The 22942-nt window shown below is 33.9% G+C and overlaps 1 protein-coding gene across 3 annotated transcripts in view; it reads left to right on the plus strand.

The window, feature by feature from the left end:
- The window catches only part of FNBP1L (formin binding protein 1 like), an 88116-nt gene that overhangs the window by 46389 nt on the left and 18785 nt on the right, over positions 1 to 22942 (plus strand). For all 3 annotated transcript variants that reach the window (XM_087820600.1, XM_087820598.1, XM_087820599.1), the window contains exons 3-9: positions 5522 to 5575; positions 6804 to 6951; positions 7698 to 7760; positions 13439 to 13543; positions 16228 to 16356; positions 18132 to 18278; positions 19916 to 20119. In XM_087820600.1, the coding sequence (XP_087676726.1) occupies positions 5522 to 5575; positions 6804 to 6951; positions 7698 to 7760; positions 13439 to 13543; positions 16228 to 16356; positions 18132 to 18278; positions 19916 to 20119 (850 nt within the window). The remainder of the gene's footprint in view (positions 1 to 5521; positions 5576 to 6803; positions 6952 to 7697; positions 7761 to 13438; positions 13544 to 16227; positions 16357 to 18131; positions 18279 to 19915; positions 20120 to 22942) is intronic.

The raw sequence follows: 22942 nt of genomic DNA on the forward strand, positions 1-22942 counted from the left end.
GTCTCATTTAGAAAGTGTTCAATTTTTAGTTATGAGAATTTAAGACAAATACCTTTTACTTTTATTATTCCTATAACCTGTTCTAAATTGGAGTTAGGAATAACCTAAAGTTACTTTACTTCTCTCTGATTCTTGCCTTTAATATTCTTCTAACTCAATTAGGTATTTTCTCTTGATTTATCAGAGAAGAGGAAACAGCATGGAAACTAGAGAAGCTTTCTTTACTGTCATATAACTGTATTTTAATGATATGTTTAGATTGGACTTCACATAGTTTTCAGAATATTTAATCTTTTTTTTCTTCTCATTTCATTCTTTTATACCTAAAAAGACCTGAAATCCCCCCTAACCCCCCCAGTTAATTATGCACTAAACTACTAATCTACAACTGGGTTTTGCGTGTTCAGTTTATATATGCAGCTGTCTCATTTCATTTTCACAGGAATTTGATGATCTTTGTTGCCATGGTATTTTTAAGATTGTAGAGTACAGTACTTGCCTTGTAGTAGCATCCAACAGTAAACTTGTGGAATAATTCAACCAGTGAACTCTACCACTTTACTAGTAAAGGTGACTCAAACCTGTCACCTTAACAAGAATTGCAAAGCCTATTCCTGATTTTTGTATATAGGTTAAATGATGAAGCAGAACCTAACAAGTAAAACATAAAGCTCTTTTAAAAATATATATATATTTTTATTGTTTGTTCGTTTGTTTGTAGAGAGGAAGAGAGAGGGAGAGAAGAGAGAGAAACATTGTTGAGAGAGAGAAATATTGATTGGCTGCCTCCTGCACGTCCCCTACTGGGCGATCAAGCCCACAACCCAGGCATGTGCCCTGACCAGGAATCTAACCAGTGACCTCTTGGTGCATGGGAGGACACTCAACCAACTGAGCCGCACTGGCCGGACAAACATAAAGCTCTTAAGAAAGAAAATAACTTCTAACCAGTTGTGTTAAATATTTTGATAGCCAGCTTTCCAATGAAAAGGACTTAAAGACTATGTTGTTTAAGCAGCTAAAAAAGTAATTTGGTTGTTAAATGGTGTTGGCTGTATAAATAACCTAGTTAATTTCTTACCTCTTTTATAATGCTTTGAATGATTTTATTCCCAAATTATTTATTTTTTGTAGCCATTCGAATTGTGTAGCAGTTAGCAAAATGAGGTAAATTTTTGTTTCATCATCTTATATGTATATAAAATATAGGCAAATCAGACAGATGTAGCTGCTTATTTGGACCTAGGACTATGAAGGTATTATATGGTTCTCTTTAAAAATCTAATATTTAGAAGGAAAATAGAAGTTATCGATTTGCAGAACAAAATTTCTCTGTTTCCTTGAACATACCTGAAAATATTCTTCTGAAAGATCTGCAGTTGCCTAGAAACCACATTGTTATGCCTGTCACATACTAAAGTAGCAAATGAATTGTCCCATATATTCTTTGGGTATAGACTAGAAAGCTGATGCCGTACATGCATCATCATCCCATTTACATTTTAGGTACATTGTACCTTTTGACATGCTAAAGATAAAGCATAACTGGGAACTGGCATTTAAGAAATGAGAATAGATATTAACTTTGTTTACCTTCATGTCCATAGAATCTTGTTTGGTTTTCTTCTAGTTCTCTCAGGCATAAACATTTAAGTCCTCTTATTTCTTCTTGTCATCTGTCTATTTCAGCATCTGCCACTAGTATAAGTACAGTAATTGAGGATGAAACATGTCCCTTTAAAAAACAAAAATATTCAGAATTTGTTCTAATATCACTTGTAGCAATTCCTTTTTAAAAAACAATTTTAAAAAATTGTGGTAGTGTGTACCCAACATTAAATTTTTAAGTGTACATTTCAGCCATGTTAAGTATATTAATACTGTTATGCAGCCAATCTCCAGAACTTAATCATCTTGAAAAACTGAAACTTTGTACCTATTAAATAACAACTTCCCATTTTCCTCTTCCTTCAGCCCCCAGCAATTCTGCTTTCTGTTTGTGTTTTTCGTTTTGTTTTTAAATTTAAAAAAATCTTTTTTTGATATGCCTTTATTGATTTCAGAGAGCGGAAGGGAGAGAGGGGGAGAGAGTGAGAAACATCAGTGATGAGAGAGTCATTGATCGGCTGCCTCCTGCAACCTCCTGCTGGGGATTAAGCCTGCAATCTGGGCATGTGCCCTGACTGGGAATTGAACCTCGTTCTCCTGGATCCTAGGTCGATGCTCAACCACTGAGCCAGGCTGGCTGGGTCTCTGCTTTCTGTTTTTATGAACTTGTCTGCTCTGTGTATCTCATAAATGAAATCATACAGTATTGTTATCATTGTTGTAGTTATTATTATTATTATTATTATTATTATTATTATTATTATTATTATTTTGACTGGCTTCTTTCACTAACCGTAATGTTGTAAGAGTTTATCCATGTTGGGCATGTGTCAGAATTTCCTTCCTTTTTATTCTGTTGTATCTATATGACACTTTTTGTTTATTCATCTGTTGATGGACATTTGGGGGGTTTTTGCCTTTTGGCTATTGTGAATAATGATGCTGTGAACATGAGCATATAAATATGTGTTTGAGTCTGTGTTTTCAATTTTTTGGGTATATACCTAGAAGAGGAATTGCTAGATCATAATTCTGTGTTATTTTTTGGAAGAATTATATACTGTTTTCTGCAGTGGCTGAACTATTTTACATTACTACCAGTAATGTACAAGAGTTTCAATTTTTCTATCTCTCTACTCACACTTGTTATTTTCTGTTTTTTATCTATTTTTATAGTAGCCATCCTAATTGGTGTAAGAAATCTCATTGTGGTCCTGATTTTCATTTATCTCTACTGATTAGTGATATCAATCATTTTTTTCATGATTGTTGGCTCCAAGAGCCCCTCAAATATACCACTGGGAATGGGTAAAGGAGTCATGGCAGATTCCACCATACTGCTAGTGAGATCAAGAAAATCTTGGAGCATGGCTCAGTTGAGCATCAATCTATGATCCAGGAGATCGAGGTGTGATTCCGAGTTGAGACCCAGTTTTATCATCATGATGTCAAAGATACAGGTCCTGGTTTCTTGTGAAGGCAACCAGTTCTGTATTCATGAAGGTTAGGAACTCAGTCTTGGAGAGTTTGTGGCCATTACCAACCTTCTCAGCATAGTTGTGGAAAACAGCAAGCAGAGACTCAGTGTACCTCTTGGTCTCTGTAGGGTTGGACATTTTTGCCATGTTGAGAGTGGAGCAAGGCACAGAGGCTGTGAGCAGGAGTGGTGCCTGTGTGTGGATATCTTTTACATTTAATTTTCCACTTATATGAGAAAAGATACATGGCTCTAAGTGATGGAAAACCCAATTTGAGCTAGTTTAGATAAAATGGGAAATTTATTAACAGGAAAAGTTTATTTGTTGATTTTTTTTTTTTTTTAATGGATTTGATATTTTTATTTGAGCTTAAGAAGTTGAATAGTCAAGCTGCTGGAAGGCCTGATGCAGCTGGGTCACAGGGAAAAAAGTCAGTGTCTGAAACACAGCCAGAGCCCTTTGTTGTTGTCTTTTTCTTTTTTCTTTTGGCTCTGGTGGGTTGGCTTTATTTTTTTCAGTGCAGACTGGCTTTCTCCATATGGCAGAAAACACAGTCACCAACAATGCCAGATTTATGTCTCGGATTCAGCTTTCATAGTGGCCTCAAAGCTGTATTGGGTCCAAAGATTTAAAAATTCCTGGAAGAGAACTCTTTGGCCCAGCTAGATTGTTTTCTATCTCTGGATCATTTAACTGAGGCCCATAAATAGGGCCATTTGTACTAATCTGGCAATTCGTAAGCCTGTTAACTGTTAGGTATAGGGAGGGCTTTAGAAAAGGGGTAATACCTAGTCTTAGGTGTCTAATACTACCCTTCTGCCAGAAGATACAGATAGTAGTGTGATTTGCATCCCATTTTACAAATAAATACGATATTGATCATCTGTTAAATAGTAATTAGAACTCAGAGACCCTTAAATTTTGATAGGTTGAAAATGTATAGAAATGATTTTCAGCCTTTAAAATTTTTTGAGATATCTTATACTCCATTATTTAACTGTAAAAATGTAGTTTTAATAAAAGTGATCTTAAGTTTTAAGAAATTCTTTGGACTATTTTACAATTTTAACTAAAACCAAAAATAAATATGGCAAAACTAGAATGGATAAAAAAGATTAAAACCAATGATTTAAATGTAAATTCAGTAGTATGGTATGCTGAATATCACACATATTGTATATATAAATAATACTGTAATCTTTGGAGATGCCCCAAAATTACATTTATTCAATTTTTTAAATTATTTTTTTTAATCCTCACTGGAGGATACTTTTTCCATTGCTTTTCAGAGAGAGTGGAAGGGAGAGACAGACAGAGAGAGAGAAAGAAACAGCAATGTGAAAGAGACTCATCGATTGGTTGCATCCCATGCATGCCCCGACCAGGGCTAGGGATCAAGCCTGTAACTGAGGTGTGTGCTCTTGGATGGAATCGGACCCAGGATCTTTCAGTCAGTAGGCTGAAGCTCTAACCACTGAGCCAAACTGGCTAGGGCAGGAGTCCTTCTTTTTAACAGGTACATTCATTCTCAGGGTCAACAGTAGCTTTTTAAAAATTTTTATTTTTTTGTCACACATCTATATCTTGATCCTAGAAATTTCTTCAGAGTTTCAGTTTTTGCTATATTTTTCTATTGTATATTTTTATTTAGCTGTTCTACAGGAACATTCAGCTTAAAGTAAGAGTCCTGTCATACAAGAAGAAGTTTGGAAATGGGATTCTAGAGCTTAGAGAATGTCAGAGCATTCTTATGAATTTCTTGGTCTTCCCATTCATGAGTGGAAGATGTTACATTAGCTTCAGTCATCCTGTCCTCACACATCTGTATCCAAAGCAATAAAAAAGTGTGAAGAAGAGGCTGCTCCTTGTGTAAAACTTTTCCCCTTTTATTATAAAAATTATCACAAAAAGTTAAAGAGTCAATTAAGAAACAGAATCTATAGTACTTGAACACCTTATAGTAGGAGGAACTTGATAAAGTATAGGATGATTACCAATTTTTGTGAATGTGAGGGTTATATTCACTTGAATATGCTGTGTATATATAATTCTGGACAACTTTGTTAGGAAGGCAGGGGTAATTTTCTATCTTTCTTTTTCCCCCCTTTCTTCCCTCTCTGCCTGCAGTGCAGGTGTGTTCCTCTTCTAAGCAGGGGGTTGGGGGGGGGAAGAGTACTTTTTTTATCTGATAGCATAATCAGCCAAATTGTTATGATTATACTCATATAAACACAGAAATAACATTTCTTTCTACAAGTGTTGGTATTTTTTAAAAACTCAAGTAACGATCATATATTATGTTAATGATAGTAGAAATCATGTTGTTCTTAGTCGTTTTATATCATTAAATTCTTCAGTGAAATTGGAAACATTCAGAATATTTCAATTCCAACAACAATATTTCTTATAAATTTTTAAAAATCTTTTTCCTGTAGAAATTTGGTTAAGAAATACTGTCCCAAACGTTCCTCCAAAGATGAAGAACCAAGGTAAATTATATACCTGTTTATTATTACATATTAAAAATTTAAAAACACATTTTTATTTGGTAAATATTATGTTGTTAGCTTTCTTTTTATTCAGAATATTACAGATGTCCCTTTTTCTCCCCATTCTACCCCACCCCACCCTCATCCCCAGTCCCTCTGTTAGCTTTTCATTAAGGTTTTTTTAGAGTTTATTTTAAATCAATGTTTATGAAAGAATGAATACTTTAATATTGAAACTTGAATAATTTTCTAGAATAGTTGATGTGTGGATTTCTAAGTAAGATGTAGACTAGAACCCCACTTGAGGAATTTAGTCTCTAGAAGAAAAGAGTATTTTTTCCATATTTATTTTGTAGTTTTCAGCTTCTTGCTTTTGCTCTTACAGGTAGTAAAACAGTTTGGTAGACTGGTTTAAAGGGATAATGAAAAGGAGGGTAATTGCCTCTGAGCTTTTGGAAGTCTTAAACAGGGATATGTGGATGGCTGTAAAATGCAGAAACAAAAAGAGACTTGACTTAAACAACTTTGTGTATAATTGTCAGTTGTTAGGATTTTCAGATTTAGTATTAATGCAGTCCTGTCCTAGCTGTTCGCCTTCAGCTGTAAGTGTATTTAGGCAGTATATTCAAAGTCGATCTGTACATTTTAATACATTGTTTCTCTTTGTTTCTCTCCTTCCCTCCACACACATTTTTTTACCTTTATTTTTGCCCCTTCTTACCCACCTTTGATGCCAACCATAATGGTACGTCACTTCCATTCAGGATGTGGGCAGGCGTATAGGCACCTGTGTCCAGAGCTGATAGCAAAGTTTTGTAGATCAGCCATCCAGATGCGTTTGAGGGGTGTGATTGGCAGCGCATCATCTCTGCAACAGGTTCAGCTGCCAAGCCTAGGAATCCAACCAAGTTCATTCCCAAGCTCAGGCCAGTCAATTGGCAACTTAAGATATTCCAGTATGCCAAAAGAACCTGCAGGTAGTATTCTTATTATTTTTGACCCCAAATATCCCTTTATGTATAAATTAAGACTACATGAAGATATACAAACATGTACAACTTGAACTTTATGCGGGATTCCTTCCATATAAAGTTAATTTAGAGCTAGTAGCTAAGATTTAGGTTGAATATGCTAAAATTTGTCAAGTGTCAGGCTCAATCCATACCTCACAAAAAACATTTGTAATGAAAATTAAAAATTTCACCATTTTTAAATATGTTTTTGTCAGGTTTACTTCATGTGTAGCCTTTTTTAACATCCTGAACGAGTTAAACGACTATGCAGGACAGCGAGAAGTAGTAGCAGAAGAAATGGCACAGAGAGTTTATGGTGAATTAATGAGATATGCTCATGATCTGAAAACTGAAAGAAAAATGGTAATTATTGTTTTTATCCAGTAATAATAGTATATGAAATATTTTCACAAATAAAATACTTTGCTCTTTAAAATAATGTGTATTCAGTATAAATTGGTTTTCTATTTCACTGTAGTTCTTCTAACTAAAATCATCTCAAGATACTCTTGTTAATTAGTGATCCTTTTGGATTCAGGACTAAGGTTTGGTAAACTGTATAACCTAAATCCAGCCTACTGCCTGTTTTTGTTCCTGGTTCTCACATGCTAAGACTGGTTTTTACATCTTCAGATAATTGAAAAGAAAAAAATAGTATTTTATGACATGAAAATTATATGAAATTCAAATTTCAGTGCTTGTAGATAAAGTTTTTTTGGAAGAGACCTACACTTAATCCTTTATGTTTTGCCTTTTACTGGTTTTGCATCACATCACAGAGTTGAAGAGTTAAATATTTGTAACAGCAGACCATATGGCTTGCAAATCCTAATTTATGTTATCCTTTATAGAAAACGTTTATCAACCCCTGTTCAAGACAGTCATTTATTTTCTTAGAAATTATGTCTTTAAAAGATATATTTAAAATACTCAATAATATTCTATAAAATGTATTTTAGAGAGTTTTGTTTTACTAAAATTTCTTATTAAATTTTGATAGTTATATAATTAGTATCTTGAAAAAAATAAAGTGAAAAGCCTTTTTGAGACTTTATTTAAATATAATTTTTATTTGTTCTGTTTGTGTTTTTGGTTATTATGATCTTCAGCATCTTCAAGAGGGACGGAAAGCTCAACAGTATCTTGACATGTGCTGGAAACAGATGGATAATGTGAGTTACAGTGTTTCATAAAATTTTGTAGACTTATTTAGCCCTGAATTTCCTTATGTTTCACTTGAGTTTAATATTTCTACTTGAGTTTAATATTTCTCAACAATTTGACATTGTTATAGAGAATGTGAGATCATTTTGTCATTTTTTCCCCTGTGTGATCCTATACTTGTACCATCTCTATAATATTCAGGTAATTGTAAACATTTAGGAAAATTCTTTTTGTCTTTACAGTAGTTACTATAAAATATTGATAGAGGATAGAAGTAATAAGGATTACTTATACTAATAAGTGATAATAATAAGTGATAAGATATATCAGTGATATATCTTAGATGACCATTTGACTGAGACTGAGAAGACCTAGATTCTAGTTCTGTCATTTACTTATCACCGGATTTTTGTTGACTTCATTTTTAGCATATGAAAAATGAAGAGTGGACTAAATTATATGAAATGTTTCTTCCAATTCAGTGATTCTGTAATAATGTAAATGTTCTTGTACTAGGCTGCTGGTCATAGACCATCTCGTTGTAGGAAATAGAATACTCTGTAGGTAGGGCAAAATTATAAGAGCATAGTAATTGTTTTCTTAAAAAACTGTCTAAGGGTACTTGCTAATGTGGTTTTTAAAAAAATGTTCTGGCACACAGTCATTTGAAAACAAGGAGTCTACATGGAACGCTGTTGTCTCCTTTCTCCTTGACTAAAATGCTCTCTCAAATGTTCTGTAGTATAAGATTAGTATTCTTTTTGAATCTCAGATTAGCAAGCAGTTTGCTCTTTTAAATTTTTTTTTTTTAATTTGTCTTTAGTGCTGAAACAGTTTACTCTATACCTGCATGTTTTTATGATGGACACTGTGTATTCCTTGAAAGTTATGTTGGAGGGAGTTTTTCATGTTAAATTAATCAATTTAGTTTGTGGTTGTTGGAAAAAACAACCACATGCATATGTGCACTATTTTGAGCCTTTTTCCTTTTTAAAAATGTGTCATAAAATTTCAAAAATTTTCTGTGTAACTCATTGATGTAAGATTCTAATCATCAGTGCTAATTGAGAATTTTTAGGTATACTAATACTGTAGTCTGTCTTTATTTTTGTTTTCATCTTCCCTTTAATTGGTTTCAGCAAGACTTTTAGGGAGTGTTTACATTTGTTAAATTTTAAATTGCCTAGCATCCTTGGTATCTGACACCCGATGAGTGCTTGTGAGTGAGTGTTTGTGTTTTCATTTGCACAAAAAATACTCCTACGCTTATGAGTAATGGATCCCTTTAAAAACAAATGTTGGCTCAAATCATTCCTGTTAATATGTGCTGACTTGCCTTTAGAATAATTGGCAATTATTAAGCAAAAGTTATAGGGGTAATAAGAAAGAAGCATCAAAAAATGTAGGAGAGATTTCTTTAATGCATTAACAATACCATGAAATAAAGGTGAGTGCAGCTCAATTCATGTTTATTGAAGGCATCCTTGACATGTAGCGGGTCCTGGGGGTACAAAAGTATATGTGACATGGTTCTTCTTTCCGTGGAGCCTGCAGTCTCGTGAGGGAGGCAGACAGGTATAATTTTCTGTGTATTATGTAGAAATGTGTGCAGGTTCCACGTCTTCCTGCTTGATTTAGAAAATGCAGTTATAAAATTCCTAACATGTTTGAAATAATGAAGGAGATTTAAAAAACTGGGAGAGACAGGTTGAATTAGATACAGAGTATTGAAGATTGAAAACACACACATTTAAAATATAGTTATTAACCCCAAGATAAACAAAATAGGCAGCAGGACACTTAAATTCTAGAGCATAAGAGACTAGTGAGTGAAGATCTTGATGGAATGATCAGATTAAGAAGATAGAAGCATTGGAGATGCTAGGTCTACCCGCTTAGGCAGCTCCAAGTAACAGCTTATACATGTTTACAAGAAGAGTGCTCAAAAGTGCAGCAGTTTCAGAGTTGTCAGTGACTCAGTGATGCCACAAAGGCTGCCTCTCTCTCCTTTCTGTTCGCTTTGCCATCTTGACCATGTTGTCTTTTTTCCTGAGGCTTGTCCTCTATAGTCAGCAGTTGATTTAAGCAGCCAAGTACCACATCCTCATTCAGCTGCGTGCAGAAGCATTAAAAAGGGAACATACCTTTTCCAACTATCCCTTCTTGTCAGGGAAGGAAGACTTTCCCAGAAAACCTCCAGTAGACTTCCTTATGGGTGCCTTTGACAGGATTAGATTACTTGACCTTACCCCAGCTGTGGGAAAGCTGGTACAGCAAGTACTGTATCAGCTATTTTTTTAGTCTCTATACTGGGAGGTGGGCTCTTCTAAGAAAGGATGGAGCGGTAGAAGTGGCTGTTGATTAGTTTGCCACACAAAGGAGAAGACTGGATGATCTTTTCTGGAGTGTATTTGCATATTGTGTAAAGATACAGTATTTCTCAGGGAAGGAATATGTTAAATATTGTACTAGTGATTCTTTTGCTGTTGCAAGGAAATTATTAGGTAGATTTTTTTTCACAAATAATAAGACACTTAATATAAAAATACTTTTATATATAAGTAGCCTCAAATTGCACCAAGATTAGTAGCCTATAGCTACTCAATATTTTTAAAAAATGTTTTTATTGATTTCAGAGAGAGGAAGGGAGAGAAAGAGAGAGAGCTAGAAACATTAATGATGAGAGAGTCAGTGTTCGGCTGCCTCCTGCACATCCCTTATTGGGGACTGAGCCCACAACTGAGGCATGTGCCCTGACCAGGAATTGAACTGTGACCTCCTGGTTCATAGGGTGAAATTTAACCACTGAGCAACACTGGCTAGACTAGCTACTCAATTTGAAAACACAGCTCTGAACTGAGTTTCAGAGAATTAAATGTGGAAATTTAATCTTCACAGAAAAGTGACATTCTATATATTCATATTCAGATATATTTATATGCTTTAAATAAATTGTAAGTATTCCATTTGATGGCTCATACTAATTAAAATAGCAAGTGCATTTAAAGAACATTTCTGAGCATATTTATTTGATATAAATTATAGGTATGTCTGGTTCTAGGTATATTGTAAACTGAGCTAACTGAGAAGCCTTTGGCTACAGATACCTAGATATAATAGCTAAAGTATTTTTATTGTTTTTTAAGTTCCTAGCAGAGCTTATTTTAAATCTCTAACTGCTAGAAACAAGGGTAAACTAAAAGCCAGAGCAATAGGCGTATGAAGTGATACAGTGGCATTTGAAAAATGGGGGCAGAGGTGTTGGGGTATGGGTAAGTCCTTGGTAAGGACTTGGGTTTTAATTCTCACACAGGAACAGATTAGATTTTAGCTCTGTATTTTGTGGAGAGCTGGAACGGAAACTCCTGTATAATGTTTGAAACTTTGAAGGACTAAATCTGTTTCCCACTGGCCAAAGGAAACATCAGAGAAACCTGTCTTTGTCTGAAGATCAAAGGAGGCACACGGGTATCTTGTGAGAAATTTAAACCTTTTGACCTTGTACTTTGGAGGTTTGGAATTAAAATTTGCACTATCCATATAGTTTCATAGTCCCTGAGACAAGAAATTGACTTAGAAACTGATTCTAATAAGGAAGGGGGGGGGGGGGGTAGATAAATAGAAAATGTTGACATCTTCTGCTTTCTTCTGAGCGGTTCTTAGAATATAGGTAGTAAGGCATATATTTGCCAGGCAAGAAACTGGAAGAGTCTTGTCTGGGGATTCTGACCAGCTTGAGAGAAAAGCATTACAGATATGGATACCAGGATTTCTTCAAGAAAACTGCCTGGCCATGTCATCCTAAGGAAAGACCGTGATCCACAAGCTCTGCCTGTAGAGCTTTCAGTTGGCTTTTTAAGTAAGAGCAGATAGGCAAGGATCCCCAGACATTTAAAGAAAACATCTAATGTAAACACCAAAGACCAAGAAAAGCAACTTTGAAACAGTGTAGGAATTAAAAAACAAAGTAAATAAGCAAGACACCTAAAACTAATATTAATATTCTCAAAGAGAATAGATATTACACCCATGAAATATGAATGATACTATTTCAAAAGGCATTAAGAACATAAAATAACTTAATAACAGAAATGAAAAAACCTACTTGAAGCAATGAAATTGAAGAAATCTCTCAGAAAGTAGAGCAAAATGACAAATTGAAAATATTAGAGAAAATATAAGAAAATAGGATTCATCCTGTAGGTTCATTTTCAAAATAATAAGCATCCTAAAAAAGAAAAGAAAATATAGAAAACAGAAAGAAAATAATAATTCAAGAAAACTTCCCCAGAACAGAAAGACATGAGTTTCTAGATGAAAAGGATTTTCCAGGTGCCCAGCACAGTGGCGCCTCACAAGACATTATCTTCATGAAATTTCAGAACAGTTATGAGAGAGAAAAGATCCTACCAGTCTCCAGAGAGGAAGAATAAAACAGATTTCATACAAAGGATCAGAAAGCTAAAAAAGAGTGGAGTAGTACTTTTTACATTTCTGAATGAAGGAAGACAATTTCCTACTCTAGTTCATTCCCAGACAAATTTTATCAATTAAAAATAATATTAAAGGCCTTTTCAGCCTTGGAGACTTAAAAAGTCATCTCCCGCAAACCTTCTTTTAGCAGGCTACTGCTGAATGTGTTTCAGCACAATAAGGAAGTGAACCAAGAAAGGGAAGAAGGCTTGGAACTTGGAAATAGGAGATTCAAATCAAGGAGAGATGAAAGGAATCCCCAGGATAATGGTGAAGGGAAATCCCTAGGTTATAGCTGTGCGGTAGGCCTAGTTTGGTAACCTGTCCAAATTTTAGCAGGTCAAAACACTGAGAGAGATTTCATCAGGAAAATAAAATTGATAGAATTCTGATTCTGTTTGAATTAACTGAGGAAAGATTTAAGAACTGGGGAAACAAGGATTGAATAAGAGAAAAGTGTATCAAAACTGAACAAATTTAAAAAAAGAAGCTACAGGATTTAAAGAAGTACAAAGGAAAGGAAATACGGTATTTATCATATGGCTCAGTTGTGAATAGCTTTTACAAAGTCAAAGGAAGTTTGAATTCAATACAAAAATTTAACAGAGCCTGGTTCTGGTCTGATGGCATTTCCTGGGACACTTGGAAGAAACAACGTAAAAATACTTTGGGAGGGGTGGGAGGTGGGGGGAGGGGAGTAAAGAGGAGAACATGGGAGACATCTGTAGTACTTTCAACAATAAAATAAATTAAAAAAAGAGAAAGGAAAAAACCCCACTTTGGAGGGACATTTCCACATCTAAGTTCCATTGGGATCCCACCAAAAAAATAAAAATAAGAACAAGCAAACACCGAAACCAAACCAGGTAATCAAACATACAAAACAAGCAAAAAATACCAAACTGAAGATGAGCGTGTAATTAAAAATTGTAAAATACATATGATTTTTTTCTTACTGAGAAGAGATGAGGTATATAGTATTAACTCAGCCATGCCTGTGATTTTTTTTCTCCCCCACAATCTATAATGTTTGATATTTAAGGAACCCAGATTGATTATAATAGTAAAATTAATTTTCTAATTTGGGCAAATTTTACTCCTAGTGTGCAATTCTACACAGTATACAGTGGCAACATTTTAAAGTTTGTTTTGTTTTTTTAATGAGATGAATCTAATTTTATTTCTCAGTGTGATATTTTGATTATTTTCACAGAGTAAAAGGAAATTTGAAAGAGAATGTAGAGAGGCAGAAAAGGCACAACAGAGTTACGAAAGATTGGATAATGATACTAATGCAACCAAGGCAGATGTTGAAAAGGTAAGAAATAATCCAAACTGATTTTGATATCAAAATATTATTACTTGCATATGGGAAGTAGTTGTAGTATTGGTATTGGTATTAGAGTTTTCCCAAGGGATACACTGTATCTAAATCTAAAATATACAAATATTTACATACTTTAAATTATACATACTGGTCTGAGAAAGTAATTAATATGTGTTTATTTTATTGCAATATCTTAACTGCATTCAGAATGCATAGGGAAATCCTAACTGCTACTGGAAATGAGCTTCTGACCTATTCCAGAATATGATGAGGTCTAAGGTGTGTTTATGGGGTATGCAGATGGGGGTTATGTAGTGTGCTTCCCCAATTTTACAGAAGGAAAACACAATAAAACTGTCAGATGCTCCCGGCTGGGCATGGTTCAGTGGTTGAGCATAGACCTAGGATCCAGGTGATCGGGGTTCGATTCCCGGTCAGGGCTGTTTGTTTGTTTATGCACTCATTCATTAATGTTGGAAAATGGAACCCTCTCTTGTCACTTACTAACTGATTCTGGGCCAGATATTCTGTAACGTAATGATTGGCAGGATCATCCCTGTAACTAACTGCTGCTGCTTTTCTTTCTCCCCTGCTATATGCTCTTTATCTTAGAACATTTGACAAAGTGATACTGCTGAAGTGTTGGGATTTTCAAATATAGATGAACCTTACTTTGCATTTTTGTATATACAAAGGCCCACCATTAATATATTTTCTCCTTAGGATTTTATAATTCCTACAGGAACAGAACACGAAAAAGTAGAAAAGAATACAGTTGATCCTTGAACAACTCAGGATTAGGGGCGCCAACCCCTGCACTGTCAAAAATCCACATATAACTTTCAACTCCCCCAGAATTTAATTACTGATAGCCTGCTGTTGACTGGAAGCCTTACCAATAACAAATATTTTGTGTGTTATATGTACTGTATACTGTATTCTTATAATAAAGTAAGTTAGAGAAATGAAAATGTTATTGAGAAAATGTTATTAAGAAAATCATTGGGAAGAGAAAATACATTTGCAGTATTTATTTCTTAAAAATTCACATGTAAGTGGACCTGTGCAGTTCAAACCTGTGTTGTTCAAGGGTCGACTATAATTTATTTTCTGCCTTCCATTTTCTTTACATTTTAAAAGCCCCTAAAAATACATAAATTCCAGGCTATAATTACCTTAAAGTTCTTCTAATATAACTTGTAATGTTTATATCTTGTCTACCCTATTTTTAATGACTTCTGCCTCTAATGAAATTCCTTGTCATTGGAAATAATAATCTTCAGATAGTCTGTTCAATTTTTTTTTTTAACTTTAACATTTCATTATTGACCTCACTTGTCTGCTGTTCAGTTTTAGTTTCTTTGAGGTACCAAAAAATATGAAATTTATTTTTTCTTACAATAGCTTTTTAGATATTTGTAACAAATTCTCTATCCCAGGATGAATTGTTGTGTTTCTTCAATTATTCCACATGTGAAATAGCTTCAAGTTATCTTTCATTATGACTGCTTTCCTTTGGATACTCTTAATTCATGAATATCCCACTTAATTATGTTAGCTCAAGTTGGATGTAATAACCCAGATGTGGTCAGATCAGTCCTGAGTTTGATTACCCCCTTTGTTTTGAACACTACATTTATGTTAATTATAGCCTAAATGTATATCAACTTTTTGGGCAACCACATTGTTTGGATTGACTCCTACTGAGTTTATAGTTAAATGAAATCCACATGTCTTTTCATATATGGTGTGGTATGAGAATGTATATCTCTTTGTACTGTTCGTATTATTTTTTATTTACTTTTATTTTTAAAATATATCTTTATTGATTTCAGAGAGAGGAAAAGAGAGAGAGAGAAAGAGAGCAAGAGAGAGAGAGAGAAACATCAATGATGAGAGAGTCACATCAATGATGAGAGAGTCATTGATCGAGCCCACAACCTGGGCATGAGCCCTGACCAGGAATCGAACCCCGATCACCTGGATCCTAGGTCGACGCTCAACCGCTGAGCCACGCCCGGCCGGGCTGAAAAATATTTCTACAAGAGCTGGAAATGAACAGAACTATATTCTAAATAAGCATTCCTTAAAGTGCCTGCAGTTTTGTATAGAGATGAAAAAATCATTGTTAACAATTACCTTGTCCAAAATCACCATTTTATCATTTTGGTTTTACTGAGTTAGTTCCAAGTGTATCACATTTAAAGAAATGTTTTACTACTAACTTTTTAACTTTTAAAATATTCCTGATGCTATTTTTCTCTTTTGATTAAAAGCTTACTGTTTCAAGCCATAATGTTTTCAAATATTTATTGAAAATTTTTTTTAACAATTTCAATTAGGTAAGGAGAAACTTGATTTGAATGGATTATTGCAAGGGGAAGTACTATTGCACTGAAAGAAAGGGAATATTTGCCATAGGGAGGCTGCTCTGGCTATAGGATCTGCAAATATCTCCTTAAATTTTAAATGATATCAGTAGAGAAAAATCTAATTTTAATATAACTTTTAGAAAACTGTGTTAGCTCTCAGCTCATTGGAATTGTATATTGTAATCTTCTCACCTAGAATTGGGATGTGGCCTTTTGACACTCTACCAGAATCATTGGCATTAGTCCAGGTGGCAGTGATTTTGTTGCTCTTGTTGGTAATAATTTGGACCAATTTGCCTCTAGGCTAAACAGCAGTTGAATCTTCGGACGCATATGGCTGATGAAAATAAAAATGAATATGCTGCACAGTTACAAAACTTTAATGGAGAACAACACAAACATTTCTACGTAGTGATTCCTCAGATTTACAAGGTAAAATTTAAATATATGAAATTAATCTAGTTTTAGTGTTGGACAAGTTACTCTTTAAATGTAAAACTTGCATTTCAGGCATCAATCAGAATGTTTCTAGATTCACTAGTCATCAATATTGGTGATAAGATTTATGATTATAGTTTTGAAAACGAAATTTTTTCTAACTTTGAAATCACTAATTTTCCTATAGCTTTATTATTAGTGTAATATACAGTCCACTAAAACAATGACATTTTCTAGATAAAATTTAATATGCTGTATTTTTAAGTATTACAACATAGGGGGAATTCATTGGAATTGTATATTGTAATCTGCTCACCTAGAATTGGGATGTAGCTTTGTGACACCATTCCAGAGTCACTGGCATTAGTCCAGGTGGCAGAAACAAATCTTATAAAATGTGTTTGCTAGCCAGATTTTTGCCTGCGTGTCTTCCTAGATGCCAGATCATAAATGTAATTTAGGCATGAGCTTGCTTTTAAATCCCATCTGTCATCACTTGATGATGGCAGCTGCCAAACACCCTCAGGTAAAGATCACAGAATTTCCACAAAGGTTAAATTATGTTACTGCCTATTCTACAAAGAAGACAAATTAGGGAAAAGCGATTTATTGAAACATTGTTGAAAAAAGTCCTATCTAGGAGAGCAGAACTTATGTAGGGAGAGTGTCAGCCCAAATGTACTTTGTTTTCTTTGTAAGGCAAGTTAGACGTACAAGTGAAGCATAGTGAGAGGTGCTAGACTAGAGTGGGTATCAGATTTCGGTCATTTAATCCAGGTGTCTGTCCTACCAATCCTCACTCTGTGGTGCTTTTCTAGGTTTACCAGCTAAGCCTTATATTCTTGGGAGATCTTAATTTGGAGATCAACTCCTGTTTGTGTTTTGAGGCTTTATCCTTTTGTTTAGAGCTTGCTATGGAGCAGTCTGGCCATTTTGTGACAGTGGGGACAGTTCTTTTGTGAAATTGCAGGTCTCAAAATAAATTCCCAGACTTTTGGACGTAATTAAAGAGGAAAAGTTATATGAAGGCTATTGGAGTTTGGGGATTTGATCAGTGTAGCTGCTTCCTAGGAGAAAGGTCAGTCAGTGTTGGGAAACAGGAAGTGCCAAAAACTGTCTTTAAGTTGTTTAGCTTCATGTGTACCAGTATAATTCTTGGTGGCATGTGCCGATGAATTTTTGAATTGTGGGGATTCCACATATGTACCACTTTGACCTGTGGCTTTCTGTTGTACCCCTTGTGTCCCCAACCCTCAGAGTGACAACACTGAGCTATAGACTGTGTTAGATCTGGGTACCTGTTGGTATGCAGTCAACTGTGGATCCTTGGTCCAGCCAGATCTTACCAAAGTATTCTGAACTAGTTTAAGGGCTTAGAAATTTCAGACTTGTGTATGTTATAGGCTAATTGCTTAAAAAGGAAAAAAGAAGCATCAAAATTCTGTCTTCAAAAAAAACTTTTCCTGGAAGTATTAACAGCAACAACTGCTCTGTCTGAATAATGAAAGAAAGGTGGAGATACTATGAGTCAAGGAGTGGGTAGGCTATAGGGGGGCTCTTGAGATGGTTTGAAAAACTGTTACCTGGTTTTTATTTTCTTTTGCTATTTAACAGGACTCAAGTTTTAAGTATTATAAGTCTATAGCACTTGTTAAAAGGCATTAACAACAGTATAACTATTAGGGTAGAACTTAAATTTTTTTTGGGGGGGTTGTTTCAGAATAAAAAAAAGTTTTCATTTTTCTATTTTAAAAATTCCTGATTATTAGCAACTACAAGAAATGGATGAACGAAGGACTGTTAAACTCAGCGAGTGTTACAGAGGATTTGCAGACTCAGAACGCAAAGTTATTCCTATCATTTCAAAATGTTTGGAAGGAATGATTCTTGCAGCAAAATCAGTTGATGAAAGAAGAGTAAGTGCTATATAATTATATTTGAATAAATGTATTTGGTTTAGGTGTGTGGCTTAAGTTAGTGAAATGAATTGGAAAAGGAGTGAAGAAACTGATAAGCACTTGATTCTAAATTAAATTCTGTAGGAGAAAGCCTGACAATAGATTGGACTCCTTTTTGCTCTAAGGGCCATTATAAATACTAAAATTCTAATTGTTTCAAAGAAGAGTTCTAACCTTTCCATCTCCTGCCTCCACTAATTTTTCAGTTATACTGCAAGAGTGTAATTAAGATGTGACCATGTTACAAACAGTATTAAACTGTTAGTCTAGTTAAAGTTTAGAGTAAGAAATGCTCAGATGATCTAGAATTGTAAAAGTTGCTTTTAACAAGAGTTGGCACTTGAACTGGATTTGAAGCATGGATATGGAATGGTGGCCCATGAAAAAGAAGGAAGGAGGGCATTGTGAGTGGAAGGTGGAAGGAACAGCATAGTCCTGCTCCCCTTGAGGAAATATGTCTAATCATATTATATCTTGATTAAGGTCTAGCAGAGTCACTTTTCAGTAAATGTTGATTGAGTGACCAAAAAGTTGGTATTATATTAGTGAGAATCCTTCCTGTAACAATTAGAATTCTGACTGTAATTTTAAAGAAAAGAGGATTTGGGGGTTTTTAAAGTGGGAATTCAAAGGTACATTTGTATTTTGGCATGGCTGGATCCAAGTTACAAATATAGCTAGGTCCCTCCTCTCTCACTCTTACCCTTTAGCAAATGATTGGTGGGGGTGGCATTAGTGATAAAATTAAGGCTTCACTTAAGAATGACTTTTGACCACATGACAGGCAAAATGCACTATTAACAGAAATAGGGAATAAAAGAGGAGAGGTGGTTAGGGGTGGGGAGGAGTTTATAGGGTTAAAGTATTCTGTTTGAAAAAATGAGTTTAAGGTGTTATTAAAATATTCGGATAGAGTATGTATGTCCAAAAACATTATAAATACTTATGTGAGTTTTAAAATTTTAGTTAAATAGCACTGAACTTTATGTTTTCACAGTGGCTTTCTGCGCTCAGTACTGTTTGTGAGCTCTTTTTTCCATTGCTCTATTAACATTCCTGATTATGTATTTAATATATTTTATTTATCCTTTCCCCATTGGATGAATGAAAACTTTTCTACTTGTCTCTTACTTTCTTTTATGATTAGATGCCCTTTTATCTATTCCAAAGGTCAACTTCTTTTTAGACATCCCAAAGCAAAAGGCCTTTTTCCTTTGAAACTTCTTACAATTTCTACTTGGGGATAATATCTTCCTATATTCCTTTTGTCATTCAGACCTTTCTTATCATCTAACTAGTCCTCAGATGAATTTCAGTGGGTTAAAGCTGTGGAATGAAAACATTCATGAATATTACAGATTAATAAAGTAGTAATTTGTTTGTAAATTGGCGGGGTTTTTTTTCTATTGGGATTTAAATAGGGTTTGTTGCAAATACACAGGAAGAAATTATTTACTTTAACCCTTAAATGATAACTGTAGAATTATTTCTTTAAATTTTTATTTCTTGTTTTCTGTAATGGATTCAAGCTTTGAAAGCTAATGTGGTATTATGAACAAATGGAATGGTTTTTAAAACATGTTCCTTGTGTATAGGACTCTCAAATGGTAGTAGACTCCTTCAAGTCTGGATTTGAACCTCCAGGAGACTTTCCATTTGAGGATTACAGTCAGCATATTTATAGAACCATTTCTGATGGGACTATCAGTGCATCCAAACAGGAAAGTGGGAAGGTGGATGCCAAAACCACAGTGGGAAAGGCCAAGGGCAAGTTGTGGCTCTTTGGAAAGAAGCCAAAGGTAAACGTCATAAAGTTCCTTTATGCTAATGATTTTGTTTTAGTGTGTCATTTAAATCAATGTAGGTATTGAATGGATAATGGTTTACTATTAATAGAAAATAAATGTTTAATTAACTTTCACTTATTAGAAACATAGAGTTTTATACCTTAATAGGAAAAATTATTTCTGGATTTAACATTTGACCACCACTGAATAATGAATAAACTGATAAGTTGTTCAGTATCTCTTAAATTATATGCTTTTGAAATTTCATTTATATATAGTTCAGTCAAAATTTCTAAGGAAACATTATGATCTAACTATATGAGCACTAAAATTGCAGTTCTCAATTGGAATGAATGATTGACCACAGAAATATTAAATGTCAAATTAGGTCTAGATCATACTAATAAAGTTATTTTTTTTTATCATCCATGTGAATATTTAATGGGAAGGGCTCAACGTTTGTGATTATTTGAAGTTTAAAAAAAATCTCTAGTTTACTAAGAATATCTCACTCTTCTTGTTGGAACCTGTCTCTTGATGTGCTGTTTATTTTAGATAGATAAATCTAGCTCAGCAGATGAGCAAATGGAATAGGGGAATGCTTACTCTTTTCTTAACAATTTAGTGATTATAATAGTATTAGTAGAATAGATATGTACTTTTAATCTCATGTCTGTGTTTATTAAAGCATACATTATTTTAATACAGTTTTCTGATTTTGACATGAATGTAGATAAAATTTAACTCATTATAATATACCTGTATATGTAAAATCACAATTATAGTTATCTCAAGCTTTATTCATGCATTTAATAATATTGTCCAGTTGAGAAGTTGAGAGGTGAGTCTTTAAGTCAGGTCATAGTAGCCAAGAGAGCTTAGATAAACAAGGAATACTGGAGTTAAAGAAAAACGAGGTGCAATAGGATGAAACAGAGACAGTCCGAGAAGAAAGCCACAAATGTTACAGAATATTTTTTGGCCTATTTGTGATAATAACCAGTTACAGTTTTAACATTTTAATATTTTATTTTAATAAACATTACATATTATAGATAACTTTAACTGTAGCTGCTGTCTTTATCGCTGACAGCTACAGGTTAAGTTAAGGTAGTGCTATAATATTTTAGAAGTCAGAAGACACTTTTTAAAATCTAGGTCACATTGCTCTCTCTAACATAATTTGCATACTCTATTTCTAATCTGGCAGTTTGTAAAATGATAAAATGAAATGGTACATTTTTAAAAGTAAATTTGACTTTTAAAAATGATAATTTTGACAAAACTGTTAACTTTCTTATAATATTTTTATAGAAAGCTTTGAGATATATTTTGTGAAAAGTATGTTGCCAAAAATAGAATTTTCATTTAGAAAAAAGCTATGCACATTTGGCTTATTGATTCCTTTCTTTATTTCCATATTAGCCACAGTCCCCACCCTTAACCCCTACTAGTTTATTCACATCCAGTACTCCTAATGGGTCCCAGTTTCTCACATTCTCCATTGAGCCCGTGCATTATTGTATGAATGAAATAAAAACAGGGAAGCCCAGAATTCCTTCTTTCAGAAGTCTCAAAAGAGGGGTAAGTTTAATAATGGGTTAAAATGCATGATGGCCTATTGTGTGTGTAGTGTGGCTTTTAATACTCTCCACCCTCATTATAAGGCTCTCTCTCCTATAAATATGTAGTTTAAAAACACCACAGAATGACGTACAGCTTCCCTCAAGTTAAAAATAACTCCTCTTTATAACATTTGAAATGCTCAACCATAAAAGAATGGTATTATAAAGAGGGTGCTGGGTACAGTCATATTAGCTATTTTTTTGTTTATGTGAAATCATATGTCCACCATTGTCTTGTAATGTATTTACATTTTTAAGACTTTCAGTAATTTGTCACTGGAGTTACTCATGTAATAATTTGTCACTAATGATGACTTCTGCCAATTTATGAAACATTATTTTGTTGAAAAAAAAATCAAGTTCAATTTTAATTGCCCTACTTTTTGAAGCATAAAACACAATTTCTAATAGTTAAATAAATAATTAAAGATAGACATGTTAACTGTCAAGATTGTAGGTAAAATTAAGATAATATATTAGAAGATAGTTTGTAAAATATAAAGCCTATAAAAATAGTCGATATTTACATGAAATTTGTTTTCTTAAACTAAAAAAAAAAACAGTAAGGTTTATTCCTTCAGAATTTATTTATTTCTTTTTTTAAAATTGGTCAGTCTTTGGCATTTACTTATAACTAAAGATACTCTGCAAATGAAAAAATTTAGAATAGTAAAAAGCAAACATTAAACTCTTCGCAACAACTGTTGTATTGCTGATAAATAAAATAGTGTTATTCCATTTTGTTAGGCTAATTTTTCTTGTTGATGTTTGATTTCTAAGGGCATGTCTGTAATAGTCATAGCTCATAATTTAGGTGCATTTGTGAGATTTGTTTGCACATATGAAAACCAAAGATGTGAAAGCACCTTTGATAGCAGATGAGAACTGTGTCATATGAAGTCTAAGCATTAACAGTAGTATATTATAGTTGGGTTCCCTCTTGCTAGTGCTCTCTCTCCCCTTATTCCCCCTTTCCTCTCCCCTTCCTTCCTTTTCTCTTTCTCTTTGTTTTCTTCTTTCCTTCCCTTTTTAGCCTGTCTGTTTTTCTTATTTTTTGTATCCCTTTCTATCTTCTAATTGCTTTAGTTCATTTTCCCTTTTGGCCAGTGTAGAACATACATTAATTTAGGGCATGATTACATTATCATCTACATTCCCCGTAAAACAATATGCCACACTAAACTGATGTCAGTAATGCAGCAGAAATATC

Source organism: Miniopterus natalensis, chromosome 9 (assembly GCF_054644295.1).
Source record: "Miniopterus natalensis isolate mMinNat1 chromosome 9, mMinNat1.hap1, whole genome shotgun sequence".
Taxonomy (NCBI): Eukaryota; Metazoa; Chordata; class Mammalia; order Chiroptera; family Miniopteridae; genus Miniopterus; species Miniopterus natalensis.